General features: G+C 37.2%; 1 protein-coding gene across 4 annotated transcripts in view; it reads left to right on the forward strand.

Annotated features, from left to right (window-relative positions):
* LOC139151847 (guanylate cyclase 32E-like) overlaps window positions 1-15,703 on the forward strand; it is a 202,615-nt gene that overhangs the window by 80,299 nt on the left and 106,613 nt on the right. For 2 of the 4 annotated variants that reach the window (XM_070724864.1, XM_070724862.1), the window contains exon 2: window positions 11,978-12,525. In XM_070724864.1, coding sequence (XP_070580965.1) covers window positions 12,124-12,525 — 402 coding nt within the window. In that variant the 5' untranslated portion in view covers window positions 11,978-12,123. Of the gene's footprint in view, window positions 1-11,563; window positions 11,687-11,742; window positions 11,863-11,977; window positions 12,526-15,703 lie in introns of those variants that run through there. The other 2 variants (XM_070724861.1, XM_070724863.1) reach the window with 2 other exon arrangements.

Consider the following 15,703-nt stretch of genomic DNA (forward strand, 5'->3'; position numbering starts at 1 on the left):
AAGTATAATTACTCTTAATGAATAAGGTCGCCATTGTTTACATTTTCCATCATCAGCTCGCAGTGAAAGCAAATCCTTCTCGATCTCACGGATTCCAAAGAAATGGGAAAGGCTTATCGGCACATCCGATGGAAGTTAATCTGCGCAATGCATTTTCTCAGCCTACTTCACTTCAAAATTGATTAAGTTCAAGTTAATGGTAGCGTTACTCCCGAGGATCGATACGCAGAGCAAAGCAAGCTTTTTCCTTCACTAAGGTGCCAGTTAAAGCATTGATACATCTGGTCTTCACGATCGCACGCCACGTCCCCATAATCAAATTTTAACCCATTGAACCGAAAACTGAATTTTCGTTTAGTAAATTTCTCGCCGGAACGCTGGGTTCTTGTTGTTTAAGTGTCATTTAAACAAAATACACTGAGAAGTAAAGTGATCTTGAAGAGAAGAGCCGGCAAATCCATGTAAGGATACTCAGATTTGCCAAGACAAACTTTCACTTTAAAACCTCATTCCAGGTCCCATATTCATGCCTGTCTTAGCACTTATCTTTCTGACTCTCCTTGATGCCCGTCACTCTCCATCCATTGTCGTCGTGCATTTATATTTTTTCCTCCATGACAAGCGAACGGTAACATGAAAGTAATATAGAAAAATATGGAATGGGAAGTAGCGAACTCTGTAAAAGAGACAAAATGAATGTTTGATCCAAAGTACAGTTGTCGACATTCCACCTTCCCAGACCGTACTCATCAACTGTTATTGAAGGATAATTTCAGGTTCACTCTGTTTCCTCCTAAAGTTCCAAAAGACTTCTGAGTGTACTTGATCACCACTCAAGAATTTGATGCTTCACTGCTGTTTCTGCAAAATATGCCCATCATTTTAGAATTCAACACAAACACCATGGCAAATAATTTTCTAAAATGCATCATACAGCGTTACGTATAGGAATTCATGTTCATGCATGCTGCACATTTTTCCTATATCTTTTTGTCATATTTTTGGAAGAAATATCACATTAACACTTTACACTGCAAAATTTAACTGTAAGTTTAGTTTATTGTTGCTGGAGACATTTTAGTCTAGTAGGGTTCGTGTGTCGTCTAAGCTGTAAATTCAAGAACGTCGTATCGCACATCGAATCTCGAAGGAATACAGCTCGAGATTTGGTGTACATGTATCTCCGATGATAGATGAGAGTTGTTGGGTTTAATAGCATTCCAGAAAGAGATGTATGCACCATGATTACTTTACATGGATTAGCTTTGCTTCTCTTTCTGAATGGATAACTCGTCCAGGGATGGCAGTAAAAGTGGAAAGGAATTCCACGTTATTAGAGATTCCACGTTACTCAGTGATATCTCGAAATTTCCCGTGATCCTAAAGGCAAGTCAGTGTACTTTGATTTACGCATTGCAGACCATTAGCGAGAGAAACTAATGACAAGTGTGATTTATATCGGAGGATATCTGCGACGTTGGTGTCTTACATGAAACCATAAAATGTGATTTGTTGTGAATGCTCCCGTCGTTCCCTTACAATACCAGATAAACTGCCGTAAGTTGTAGCACCTACCGTTGATCCTCTTTGAGCTATATAGCTAATATTCTGAAAGAATAAGACTAAAGTGTTGGGTGTTTTACGAATGACAGTACAAGCTGTCTCCAGAAGGAAGTCGTGTACACGGACAAGTCGTTCAATCATTCAAGCAACGATGAACACTGCACACTGCGGGCATATTTTAAGTGTTGAGCTCCAAACTACACAATAAGACATTAATAGTGTCGTGACAAGTGAAATGCTAACACTGCAACACACGAAGGTTACCTGATATATTTGAAAAACAAATTCAGTTAGCGTCGCGTTTGATTTGGTCTTGCATGTTTCTTATAAACCCCTTGCATATATATATATATATATATATATATATATATATATATATATATATATATATATATATATATATATATAATATATATATATATATATATATATTAGATGAATAAAATTGCACACGTCTACTGATCTGCTTGTATATTTTCTGTTTATTCTGTTGGTAATTTTGATACAACGTTTCTAGTCCAGTCAATCTAAGCCAAAAAGGGGTAAACCTAGGACTAATTGCAACAGAAAAATTATTTCTTCACCATGCATTTTGGAAGGTCCTAGAAATAACATACTAAAAGTATAATAAAATCTAAGGGTGCAACAGTGCCTAATTTGCATAAATGTAAAGGGGGCTGATGGGTATAAATTGTCGCTTATAGACGGTTTCTAGTTAAAATATGTGGCTAAACATGCTTTTGATCTGGGTTTTTTGGCTTATTTGCCTCCTTTTTGGTCTAGACGATGTTGTTGAAAATATTTTGTCGTCATACAAATATTCCTCATTTGCATAAATCCAATATGGCCGCCACAACATTCACTTTTCTTAGTTTTTTCTCGAATTAATAACTATTTTTAAGCTACTACTGACAGCAATAGAATAATTTTTTCACATTGTATTTTAGACAAGTCCTAGAATAACGTACTAAAATCCCTAGTACAATCTAGAATTGTAAACAGTGCCTAATTTGCATAGATGTAAAAAGATTATGGGTACAAACTAAGTGCTGATAGAATGTTTCTGCTAAAAATAATTGGCTAAACATGATATGTTATGCAGGTTTTTGGCTTATTTGCCTTGTTTTTGGTTTAGGTAATTTGATGGAAATATCTAGTCTTCATAGAATATTGCATAAATCCAATATTGCCGCCACAACCTTCACTTTTCTTTGTATTTTTCCCAATTAATAACTATTTTTATGCTACTTCTGACAGCAATAGAATTATTTATCCACTGTGTATTTCAGAGAAACCCTACAATGACATACTAGAAGCCTCGTACAATCTAGAAATGTAAACAATGCCTAATTTGCATATATGTAAAAAGATTATGGTTACAAACTAGGTGCTGATAGAATGTTGCTACTAAAAATATTTGGCTAAACATGATATATGCGGGTTTGGGGCTTATTTGCCTTGTTTTTGGTTCAGGCAATGTTGATTAAAATATTTTGTCGTCATAGAAATATTCCTATTTGCATAAATCCAATATGGCCGCCACAACACTTCGTTTTTCTTTGTATGTCCCTAATTAATAACTATATAAGCTACTTCTGACTGCAATAGAATTAAATTTTCTTTGTGTATTTTAGAGAGATCCTAGAATGACATACTAAAAGTCCAATACAATCTAAGATTTATAACATTACCTTATTTGTATAGATATAAACGGATATGGTAGCAATACATTCACTGATAAAAGAAATATGCATATTGAATTGAGAAAAATGCGACATTATGTTCAAGTATGTATGCATTTATCTTAATTTTTGTCCAGGCAATATTTTTGAATACATTTTATCCCCCGAGAAATATTCCTAATTTGCCTAAATCAAGTATGGCTGCCACTGCATTTCACTTAAAAATTATATTTAATCTACACAACAAGTAGTTTTTGTTTCCACTCTGTATTGAATGTATAGAATGAAAACAAATGACTGTTAAGTGGGGAGACAGTGCATTATTTGAATAAATATAAAACTTAGAAAAGGGAACAAAATCGTTGCTGTTAATAGATTTCTTAAAAATATATTAAGCAAATTGATATTTGATTCAAGCAATTTCATTATTTAATGTACTTTTTGTGTTTCTAGGCAATGCATAAAATCATTTAAGATTCCTCATTTTACATAACTGCAATGTGCCCCTCCTACCACTTTACTTTTCCCTTTTTTGACCTATAGTATAAATGACTATATATAATGTTAAAAAACAACGGAGATCATTAGAACTAAATTTTAGTAGGGTCATGGAAGTTACATATCTCAAGTTTAAAGGCCTGAGTTGGCACCAGAATTTCTCATCAGAAAATTTACCCACAAGATTACAATTTCAATGGAAAACAAAAGGCTCTTACACCTCAATCATTCTCTTACAGATTAGAACAAAGGCGATCCCAGGGATCGCGAAAAACGCATTTAATGAAGTTGTGCATAAGACAGCTAATTTACCCAAATGCTAAATGGGTCATAGATGCTATACAAACCTGGTGCTGATAATCTATTTACGAAAGTGATTTAAGAGATAAGCTGACATTGTAATGACTACGTAACATCATTTTCTTGTTTTTAGTTCAGGGAATGTTTTCAAATTTGTCCAATAAGTCAACCATGTCACTTCCTTTTTCTAATTGGAACATGAATTATTTCTTCACCTTAAATACTTAAAAGGTCAAAGAATGGTATATTCAAAGCCTAATACAATCTACATTGTGGAAAGGACTAATTTTAAAAGATTTTTTAGGAAATGCCTACACTGTACTAAATGTAATAATTGAAACTTGAAAGGTTTTACAATATCGTAAAGAGAGATTGGAAGTTTTTACTAACATTGCTAAATATATTTTACCTAATTTTGAGCGATTCCTCATGTGCATAAATCATATATGATGATCATTAAAATAATTTTCTTTAATTTTTCAAATTGACGTCAACTTATTTTAATTAATTATGTTATCAGTAAAATGAGAACTTACATTAAGAGACACTACTTGTTTAAGTTATTTAATAATTTAAATTCTTCCTATCGAAAGATGTCCATTTTATAACTTGAATGAACATTTTGCTCAGTACAAAAAAATTGACATGGTTATTTATTTTCTGTGTATTTTAACTCATTTTAATGATTATATACTAATAGGGCCTACAGAATGAAAAGCCCTGTAAAAATAAACAATGATTGATTCGTATAGTTCATTTCAACTATCTAGAGAATTTGCATAATGTCAATAACATTGGGAACTTACTGGAAGATTTGGATGTTCTTAATGCATACCAAAATGCTTGGCCAAATAACCAACACTTTGTACAAAGGGAGGCTGAAGAAAATTTGTATTTCAGCTCTATTTTCTTTTATTTTCACCCTTACCCGTAATTCTAATATAGATTAAGTGTGGATAAAATGTAATTAAAGACCAGGTTGTGTGGTCACTGGTAAATCAGATATACTTTTGACTGTGTGCAACTTGCCTGTTCAAGCCACATACAGAAATTTATGATAATAATGATAAATAAATTATAATGATCATGATAATATAGAGGTACAATTGTTATACTATACTGCCAATTATCATGAAATATGGATTAGGAAAGCTGTTCCTTTATCAGCTGAAAGACATTACAATAATCAAAGGACACTGCATTTCTCAAAATTTTGAAATTTCTTGAAGACAACAATTGAAAATTAATATAAAGTCATATAGTGGACTGAAGAGAGAGATTTCCTGTTAAATCTTACCGTACACAGCCATAGCATTTGAGGAAAAACTGAAAAAAATCTGTTGACTGAATCATGATAATCTAAATCACTGGTAAAAGCAAATCTAGATACTTTTCATAATGTTACATGGTCTAGCTGCTCTTTCAAATTTTCATGACCGTGAAACAAGAAAACCAAGATGTGAAGGGATTTGCATCACAGAAGCTGCCGTTAACGAGTTTGTCAATTAGGATACCAAATTTTGACATCAAATTATCGTAAAATTGGTTATCCTGTATTTTGAACCTTATGGAAGTCTCACCTCAGATTGGCCAGACTCTCAATTCCTTGAGTGATCGATCTTATTGGTAACAATACAAAAGTATAATAATCTGCAAATGGGAAGTCCATTACATAACAGCCCCATGAGTGATACTTGTACATCTAAGATCTGATATGATACGCAGTACAATTATATCATCCTATGCGTAATCCTTCCCCATACTTATGGGTTCTACAATGAACTGCAGCAGCATGAATAACCCCGACAGAAAGCAAAATATAGACTTTCTGTTGTCAACGAAAGGATTCTGGCTGTAAACAAATGAACCACCTAGAGGAAGATGTAAACAGAGAGGAAGAGGAAGAAATTTTGATATGATAATGACCATCATAATAATTGTCATCACCACTACCATCATGGTGATTCAAATGATGTTCGTATTTATACTAATGATAGTTTAATAATGAGAAGGATGATTCAGAGGCACAACTGTTAAGTGTGGTGATCCATTTATTAGTAACTGAATATTTCCATCGTCATTGAAGATAATGACCAAAAGCATAAAATATTCCTTCAAAAATTTTACTGCAATCGAACATGTTGTAGGAGAAAATGACTTAATATGACAATTGATGTCAAAAACTTGAGCACGTCTAATGATTTTTTATGAATAACCTTATCGTCGTAAAAGAAAGAAGAATATCCAAAGAAAGAATTCTGATTCCTTTTATTTAAACAGTAATTCTCTGAAACTCTTCTCTTTATTCATTGCATTTCTGAATAACCAGAAAATGTCAATGGAAGCTATTGTAGGCTTATTGTATACAGAAGACCGTTTGTGTCAATTATGCAAATTAGGCATTTTGTATTAAAATATGCAAATTATGCATACAAATTAGGTCAACCTCTTTTGTTTTAGGTAATTCTTGCAAAACCTGAACAATTTCATAGAGAAAAAAATTGTTTAAATATGACTTAAACATTCATTTTATCTGAAATAATGGAAAACTGTGAATATATGCAAATTACTTAATTTGCATATTCTTTATTGTTCAAGACATTTAGAAAATAACTTATTGAACCTTACTAAATTGTGTTGCAATGAAAAAGTCACTTGAATTCAGTTTACATGCCCAAAATGTGAGTATAGCAGTCATTTTAAAGGCGATATATAGCTAATTTGAATATATGCAAATTTAACCAATTTGCACCCCTTATATTTTTCTATACTTTTAATATGTCATTAGTGAGACCTTTCCAAAGGTCATGGTGAAGAAATAATTTCTGTTGCAATTAGTCCTAGGTTAAACCCTAAATTGACTGGACTATTCGTCCTAAAAGTAGGACTTCATCAGGTTGAAGATGTCTACAAGGGAGAATACAGACAAATACAGAACAGTGTACTAAGGATAGTGTTGATCCTAATTAAATGCTAAACGGACTTTACAGGCTGACTAAATTAGAAACTTACAAAGGATATAGAATATGACAATTCTTACCGTTTATGTGTGGCGCAGATGGAAAGTGGCAATTCAAAATTGGCGGTAATGGTTATTTATAGTGCCTGTCTATATATCTATATATATCTATATCTATCTATCTATCTATCTATATATATATATATATATATATATATATATATATATATATATATATTATATATATATATATATATCGAAGTATAACCGATGTCCTCGTGGGAAATTACAGTGCTCGATGCTAAAGCAGAGCGTTATAAATAATAATACAAATTACTTCACGTGCAAAGTAATAATATCATTCTGTTACATAAGTTTCATGCATCCTGCAATCATCAGACAGATGAAGATGATTGCACGATGCATGAATCTTAAGTAAAGATATGTGTATATTATATATATATATATATATATATATATATATATATATATATATATATATATATATATATGTTTAGTTTAACATGTAGAAGTGTGAAAATATCGACTGTGATTCTCATCCATTGGACAGTCAGATTTGACGAATAAAACTGCAACGGGCCTCTTGAAAATGAAAACGTTTATACACAGCATACATGTAAACGTTTGAAAAAATATGCATGTTTACGTAGAAGAAATTGAATGGGTTATCAGCGTTGATTGCTTGCCCCAGTGAGGAGAGACGTATATACAGCAAGAAGTTGGTATATTTTGGGAGGTAGTAATTGTGTTAGCAGTCTGTTGGTAGGCAAATGGATTGCCAGTTGGACAAATGGACGAAGACCGAAGAGAGAGGCGCATGCAGGCAGGCAGGCATAGATAGATAGATAGATAGATAGATAGATAGATAGATAGATAGATAGATAGATAGATAGATAGATAGATAGATAGATAGATAGATAGATAGATAGATAGATAGATAGATAGATAGATAGATAGATAGATAGATAGATAGATAGATAGATAGATAGATAGATAGATAGATAGATAGATAGATAGATAGATAGATAGATAGATAGATAGATAGATAGATAGATAGATAGATAGATAGATTGATAGAGAAACAACCACAATTTTATACAGATGTACGCCTGCTTATATATATATGTTTAGATATGTATGGGTAGCGTGTGAAAATTTTCGGCTGGAATCATGTATATTTTACTGGAAAAAACCGGCAGTTCGCATGTTCCTTTTGTAAAAATGTTAAAGTGTAAGACAAAGTCTTAACTATCATTGACAGTGGGTGACGATATCAAGTTTGATTACTTCGGCCATGTGGGATCGTGATAAATGCTAGATTCATTCCGCAGTTCGTTAAACGAATCATTTTCGTCCGGTGAAATATTTATTTGGCGACAGCATCGGGTAAATTAAGTGATGGAAATCTGTATAAATTTGATAAGCTACAGATGTTGAGATTCCCTCGTTGGTAAGGAAATACTGTTTCTAATTATATATTGATGATCAATCTTCCACTCGAAAATATTATTTCTAATAATATATATTTATTTTTAATCAAGCCTCTGAAAGCAATCTATGGTCAGCACTTTACAAATATCAAGAGATATTATCCATTGTAATGTGATCACCACCAGAGAAACGGCACAAGTTCTATGAAAGGCAAAACTGTGCAGACGACTAAATAGATGGATTGTCAATCTTTATTTCTAATATTTATTCCCAAAATTCCTTCTAGAAAGAGAATTGGATGCTCGATCAATATGTTTTATGAAATGAAAACCACTTTAAGGTTCTCATCCACCGAAGGAAAGGAGGGCGTTTGCGGGCATGGTGACACATTGGGAATGACTCGTTTTTGATGAGCCCGTTCAACGAATAAGCTGCTTGGCTATGAAATAATTCTTGAAAGTCGAACATCGCATAACGCACGTCCACCAGGCGCTTCCGGACCTGAAACCATTCTTCACGCTTTCCAACGACCGAACCCTCCATGTATGTATTGACCATCCCCAGAAGGTCATGTACAAACTCCGTATTATTTGATTTCAAATTTCTGCCAGTTCGCTCAGATATGGCTACAGGAGAAACTCGTGGTTTTGCAATCAGTGTCATTCTAATCCCTGACGCTCCAGGGTAATTTTCGTAAATCAGAATTGGAGATCTCATCCTGTTTTATTGCAGCTGTCAAAACACAGCCCTTGACAATCTAGAATGTTCGCAGCAAAGATTTCTGTCACTCTTGCGACAATTAATCTTTTTCGCTGTAACAGGGCATCACGTCGTATTGAAACATAGCCCTTCTATATTTTCAGATTATATTTAGATAAATTCCAAAGCATTTTTTGTGTCTTAGCTCTGACTTTTAAAATGCGCCTGTGTCAATAACAAAAAACCAATAGTACTTCAGAGTACCAGGTAATTATAGTATCACGATGTGTCCTACACAAGATGTCGATTTTACCGAGAAACACCGATGGACCTTTGGTGTCATGCACACACGTATGTACAGTTTCAAGTGTCAAAAATTCCACGATCAATGGTCTTATGAAAGTTGAGTAAAATCTGCTTATCATCAAAACCAGTCACATTTTTCACATGGTATCTAGTTTCATAGTCTCGTGTGACAACCAATACAGAGTTCGGGGGGGGGGGGGGAGAAATCCCATCGTCATGAGCTGCAAAATTTTGGAGTGATTTCCAGTTTATATGGAACATTTTGGCTTTTTGTCCACTATTTCAACCGATAAACGCTGAGTGAAGTGTGCATTCAGTTCGCAGAAATGAAACGATCACTGTCTCTGGCCAGAGAAGCTGAATGCTTCGACTCAGAGAATGACGCATTGAAACTGTTACCCAATTTACTAAATTTACTTAATTGGCACTGCATGTCGGTGTATTGACTTAACAGGCAGAGATTGTAGTATCCCTAAGATTGTACACTGCCGCAAATTTATGAGACTGGAAATAAGCAGAATTACAACGATGGCTCTAGATGATATCAACTATACTGCCCGTCTCGTCACTCAGATTGAACGATAAAAATTATTCACATCCAGCGTAGTCGATATAGATTATTTTGGCGTGAATTCTTATCAAATTTACGACCGTCGTATCAGAAATTGGTATTCATGTGGCTCCTTCTTTAAAACACAAGACAGGAAATAATCCAGAAATCGATTTGCCTTTAGTAAATCTACCTGACAAAAAATACGACAAAGGTATTTCAATTTTCTTCGATAGCCTCGATGACCCCCGCAGAAGCTGAACACACACTCCCGTGCCTTTCTGTCAAAATTGGCTCATACCAGCCACTGTATAGAAATATTAATCAATGTTTCGAGTGCATTAAGGGACGCTGAACAAAAGGGGCTATGCTGAACGCAGTGGAGTTGCAACCGTTGCGTCGTGTTTATGAAATTCTCAGTTGTCGGTAATTAGTCGTTCAGTGCAATCGCCGCTTTATTGTCGCGTCCTTAGTGATGCTTACTCTGTGTGTGTTATCGATTGACTTCTACTTCTCCTACTTTCCCTCATTAAAACAAAAGAGAGTCGACCCATTGTCTCTCTTTCTTTTGTTTATCTGCAGTGAAATGAGACGATTGTTACGTCAATAAGTTTGTCTTTCGTCCTGAAGAGGGCGTGCTACAGTAGCGAGCCGTTAAAGGCAGTGGAAAGTGGCTTAGTAAGTTTTCTCCAGTCACATAAGTACACGCGTGTGTCAGTGCAATATTATGACGTATCGCATTTCAATTACACGCTGAACAGTGTGTGTGCTTTTTCCACTTTCTGTCATGTTCCTTGTTTAACTGCTCAAGACACACCTAAGATACCTTTCTCTTTCACCGCTAAGTCTCGAGGGATAACTTTTTCAGCGGTGTTGAAAGATTGTCCTTCCAAGGAGCCTTGTAACCAGGACACACACACTTAGAAGATGTTCTCATGCATGTTTCGGTGAAGAAAGCACGTCCCACGGGTGCATGTATGCGAGGCTGTAACAAATCCACGAATCAAATTGAAAACCGCTCAACCAATGGCTGTTTACCTTTGCAATTCTTTTCTGGTGTAGTTGACGACCGCGGATGGCGAATATTACGACCTTTTCTCCTTATGTAGCATTTAAACGCAAGCTGTAGCCTTCTAGATCCATGGTCGTTTGGTTAAACACCGCTTCACTGGCCGACGGGCTCGACTGTACGTTGCTGGTGATTTAAATGAGTTATGTTCATGGGCTGCATCGTTCAGAAGCGGAACGAATTGGTTGGTCATGGTAATTATTGTCGATTTCAGCACAATTGTTGAATGATTTCGCGTAGTTGGTGACCGATTCATTTATCGAGGAGGGGTGGGCGAATGCCGCCCGCCTGTGAATAGCGGACTCACAGTAACGGCATCCTCTGCATAATTTTTTTTTTCAATTTTAACGCAATTACAGTGCAAACTCCGTGACGTGATCATTTACTCCGTATTTTATTGTCCGACGTACAGACTTTCCCCATGTAGGTGAGCCAAGCTGTTAATAAATCTCACTCCCCTACAGAAATTGGATTCGTCCGCGTGGAAGTCTGAACGTCGCTCTTCCTGTCGTCCATCAAGTGAAAAAAGGAAACTACATTCGGGTTATTATTAGATGTACATTTCACTCCGTGGAAAGCAGCTAACGACAGAGCGCGGTATATGTGAGGTCGGTATACGCGAAGCCCAGTCAAAACGGCTTTCCCGACGTTAGGGCTGTTGAATTATTCATGACCTGGTCCTTTATACAGATGCATATTTCATGTATCGTCACTTTTACCTTTTGTACACCTATGTTACTCTGTAAAGCATTGTTTGACACTCGGCACCTCACGAGAGCCTGAGGTGAATACCAGTAGTTCTTTAAAGTTGTTGTCCTTTTCAGTCGCTCTCTCGCTCGCTCGTCATCGAAGCTATGTTAACGTGATAGTTTACGTTCCCCGTGTTCTTTCTGTTGCAGAATGAAGAAGAGTCCCATTGAAGCGTCGCTGTGAGTCCATCGAGAGTGAAACGTCAGTTGGAGGATAGTTTGAACCACACTGTCGATGCTGCTACCGTGTTAGCTGTTTGGGTATTGTACCTGTTTCCATATCACAGGTCGGCAGGATGTGGTGCGGACGAGCACCGGCCGCTTGGCCGCACACTGTGCCGTGCGCTGCAGCGCTCCTCGTAGCTTCTCTGCTTGTGCAGGTGCAGGTGCGCGGGGAAAATTTCACTTTGGGTTACCTGATGACGGAGACAAACAAGAACGGCTACAAACTGTGGAGTCTGACCGTATCCGGAGCTATGATTCTCGCCATGGAAGATATCAACAGTGATCCGAACATTCTGCCCGGGCACCAGCTGACATTCGTGCCGTACGACACGCAAGGTACAGAGCTGGACGCTCTGAGTGCCATGACACTCCTCTGGCGGGATTACGACATCGTCGGATTTATCGGCCCGGCGGAAACCTGCAAAACTGCAGCCCGACTGGCCGCTAGTTGGAACCTGGGCATGATCTCCTACGTGAGTAACTAGATCCCGTTTCACCATGTTTGTGCATGCATGCCTGTGTATGTCTGTGCGTACGTGTGTCTCTCTTTACTAGCCTGAAGGTGTAAACTTCCCTTCCAGGCCTAGCCTCCCATCTGTGTTGTCTGTGTAGGGACAAGCAAAACATGCGACAAGTTGACACGTCTTATTGAAAAAAAAGTATCTAGAGTTTTCGCGATCAGGAGGTGGTTAGTCGCTGGCGTTGCTGATGAACTCTTGTCATAGCATAATAAACCTACAGAAACCCGATACGCTCTTCAGTTCACCAAGGTAAAATATGTCAGGTTGCTATGAAGGCACAGGCAAGTTTATTTCGGTTGCTGTCCCGGTATCACAGAGGCGCCATTCATACCCACGTTCCTACAGCCAAGTGTGTTTTTAAATATCCGCCCTTGTTTGGGGACGGCAGGAATCAAACGGCTTAGTCACGGCCCCAGACGGTATGCAAATCTTCATCTGTCGCATATCTCAGTGATATTGAGATATTTGTAATATTTAATATTTTCAAGATTTAATGTTTGTGATAATTACAAAAATATGAACCGTGGACATGTAAGAGTTGATTGCAGATCCCTGTATGATTGTCTTCTTGAAAGACTTGGTACCATTACTGATGAGCGAGTTCACGCAAGGTGTGCCATGCAAGTTTTGCATGTTTGTGAAAAGTGTTAACAGTCCATCAAAAGCTAACTAAACTATCACTCGCGGGTCAATCCTAAAAGACAAAGTGCCCCCGGTCATACATGAATAAACTCGTTGACGTGTTGACTACTACGGCTCAGTCTACGCCCTATATATCAAAGCGGATTTATTAGTCTTCGCAAATAGACGACTTATGTCTGTTTTTGGTATTTTTTGTTTTCGATTTCTGAAAGATGCCTCGTAGCGACGTGCCACCGCTTATCCAGAAGGGTGCCGCCGCATTTTGGCGCTATGTCTGTCGACGATGAATGATCTCTGGTACTCTGCGCGACTCTTTAGACAAATGTACGTTCTGTAACCGACCGATTTTTCACTTTTTCGGCCAGAATTCTTGAACAGATTACAAGTAACCCAAGCGTGTACCGAGGCATAGCCAACTTGAATGGTAACTCTAGCCAAACCCGCCATGAGAGTCTATTTGAATTCGACACCTTTCCACAACAATAGCAACTTTCTCTTTCTTACCACACAACAATATACATCAGTGGACAAGACTTTTGTAAAAAAATCCAATTGCAATTTTTTTTTTCTCAGCGTACACTCTTCTCAACCAATCTTTGATATATTGTCTTCTCTCTGTGATGTCGCAGCCAGTGAATCTGGCAAGCTTTTTCATAATTATGTCCCTGAGGCATTCCCTGACAAAAATCGACAGTGGACTAATTTCACATAATTGACGATACCGTGGAAGAATCTGATTTGTCGAGTCACGTTAATGGAAACATTACTTCTTATCGGAATGGCTGGCCAACTCTAAGCCAGATTACCTGTGAGTTACATGTACCTAAATGTGTGTGTCACAGATGAATACGCGATACATTTAATAGACTCGATGACTAAAACGCAGGCCAGCACGTAAGGCTTACTTGATTATGAAGATCTTATTAAAACAGGGACTCAAAAGATTCAAGAATTCATCCATCTGAGTATGAGCACGATGAAACCAAGTTTAAGTTAGAATGCGCCTCGAGGACAGATATTCGGACTCTCAAACTTTTACAATTCTTTTCTGAGCTAGTTGAATTTTTTTTACTCCAGGGATAGCCGCCATTTTGATTTTCATATATCGATAAATCTTGGGTAATTTATTTCTCTTGTACCAAACTTTGCAAGGTGCACCCCCCCCCCCCCCCGATTTTTATTTTGGATTGTGGAAGAGAATGGTTGATAGATTTCTTAAGGAAAGTTTTCGCAAAAGTTTTTAAGTCTTTCACGTTGGAGACGCATACATACTGCCTTAATCTTCTTTTCCACTTAGTCGTCATTGAACGGTAAACATATCCCAGATTCGGGGAAGAGGTGCCGTTTCCACGTAAATGACAAGGACAATCGCTCTAGATTAGTCGCCTCCACAAAAGCTGAGTAATGTTCTGTTTAGACAGCCCACAATGCAGATGCCACTAAAGACGACTTTTCTGATACACTGCATAGTTAGTTCAACAAAGCGCGCAGCGCAAGGGGTAATCAGTCTACACACCCCGTCTGTTGACGCCAAATATTCTTATATGTATACTCGTGCACTTTAAAAAAGCAGCACATTTCGCTTCACCGCCTTTATTGATTTGCTGTAAAAAATCGTCGTCGAATTTTCAACATAAAAGAGTAAACTGGTGAATTAAATCAGCCTTGCCCTTTGGCAGAGCTGTATTCAGCGCTAATATTAACAGCGACTGTTTGAAACTGCGGAAGACATTTTCGAATAGAGCAGTTTAACGTATGTGTTCGTGTGTCTGATGTAGATCAACGCGATTTATAATAGGTCAAATTCATTGATGTCTCAACGCGATTTACGATGTCGATGCGTGGCGTACCTTGACTTGACAACTGTCAGTCATTCGTTCCAAACTTTGATTGCCAACCAGAAACAAAGGGATTTCAAAATTGCCGGGAGGCTGACAGAAACTGAATGCGATGGGAAATAATTGGGCCGCGTTACAAGCATTCCTCGGATTGCCTTTTGGTGTAAGTGAAGTGTATTTGTGCAGTGGGGGAGGACTTGGCATACAAAGAGCAGAAAGTTCTACAATATAAAGGGATTTTGTTGTTCGGGGGTTAATGCTCTCCCGGACCATAGCCATCACCAAATCAACGTATAGACATCGCGAAGTTTCCTTTAAAATGAACTACTCGAGACAGAAATACAAATCATATTACCTTCAGTTGTAATTTAATTGGCAATTCCACAGAACTGCTAAGTTCGTCAAGGCAAAGCCAATTATTGGCGATTTCTATCACCCCTGTACAGCCTAAATGCCTCGAAGAATTATACACACACATCTCGTTAGAGCATTGTTTGTTGCCATGGTAATCTGCCAAAGCAGTGCACAATTTCCGTACATCCCTCTCGATGTTTAACGATGAACAATACAACATTCCGTTTCGTCCCCTCTCTCACTGATACAACAAGTTTTTTTTCCAGGGACACAATACACTGTTCTCTTGATTGATG

This window comes from Ptychodera flava, chromosome 15 (assembly GCF_041260155.1).
Source record: "Ptychodera flava strain L36383 chromosome 15, AS_Pfla_20210202, whole genome shotgun sequence".
Taxonomy (NCBI): domain Eukaryota; kingdom Metazoa; phylum Hemichordata; class Enteropneusta; family Ptychoderidae; genus Ptychodera; species Ptychodera flava.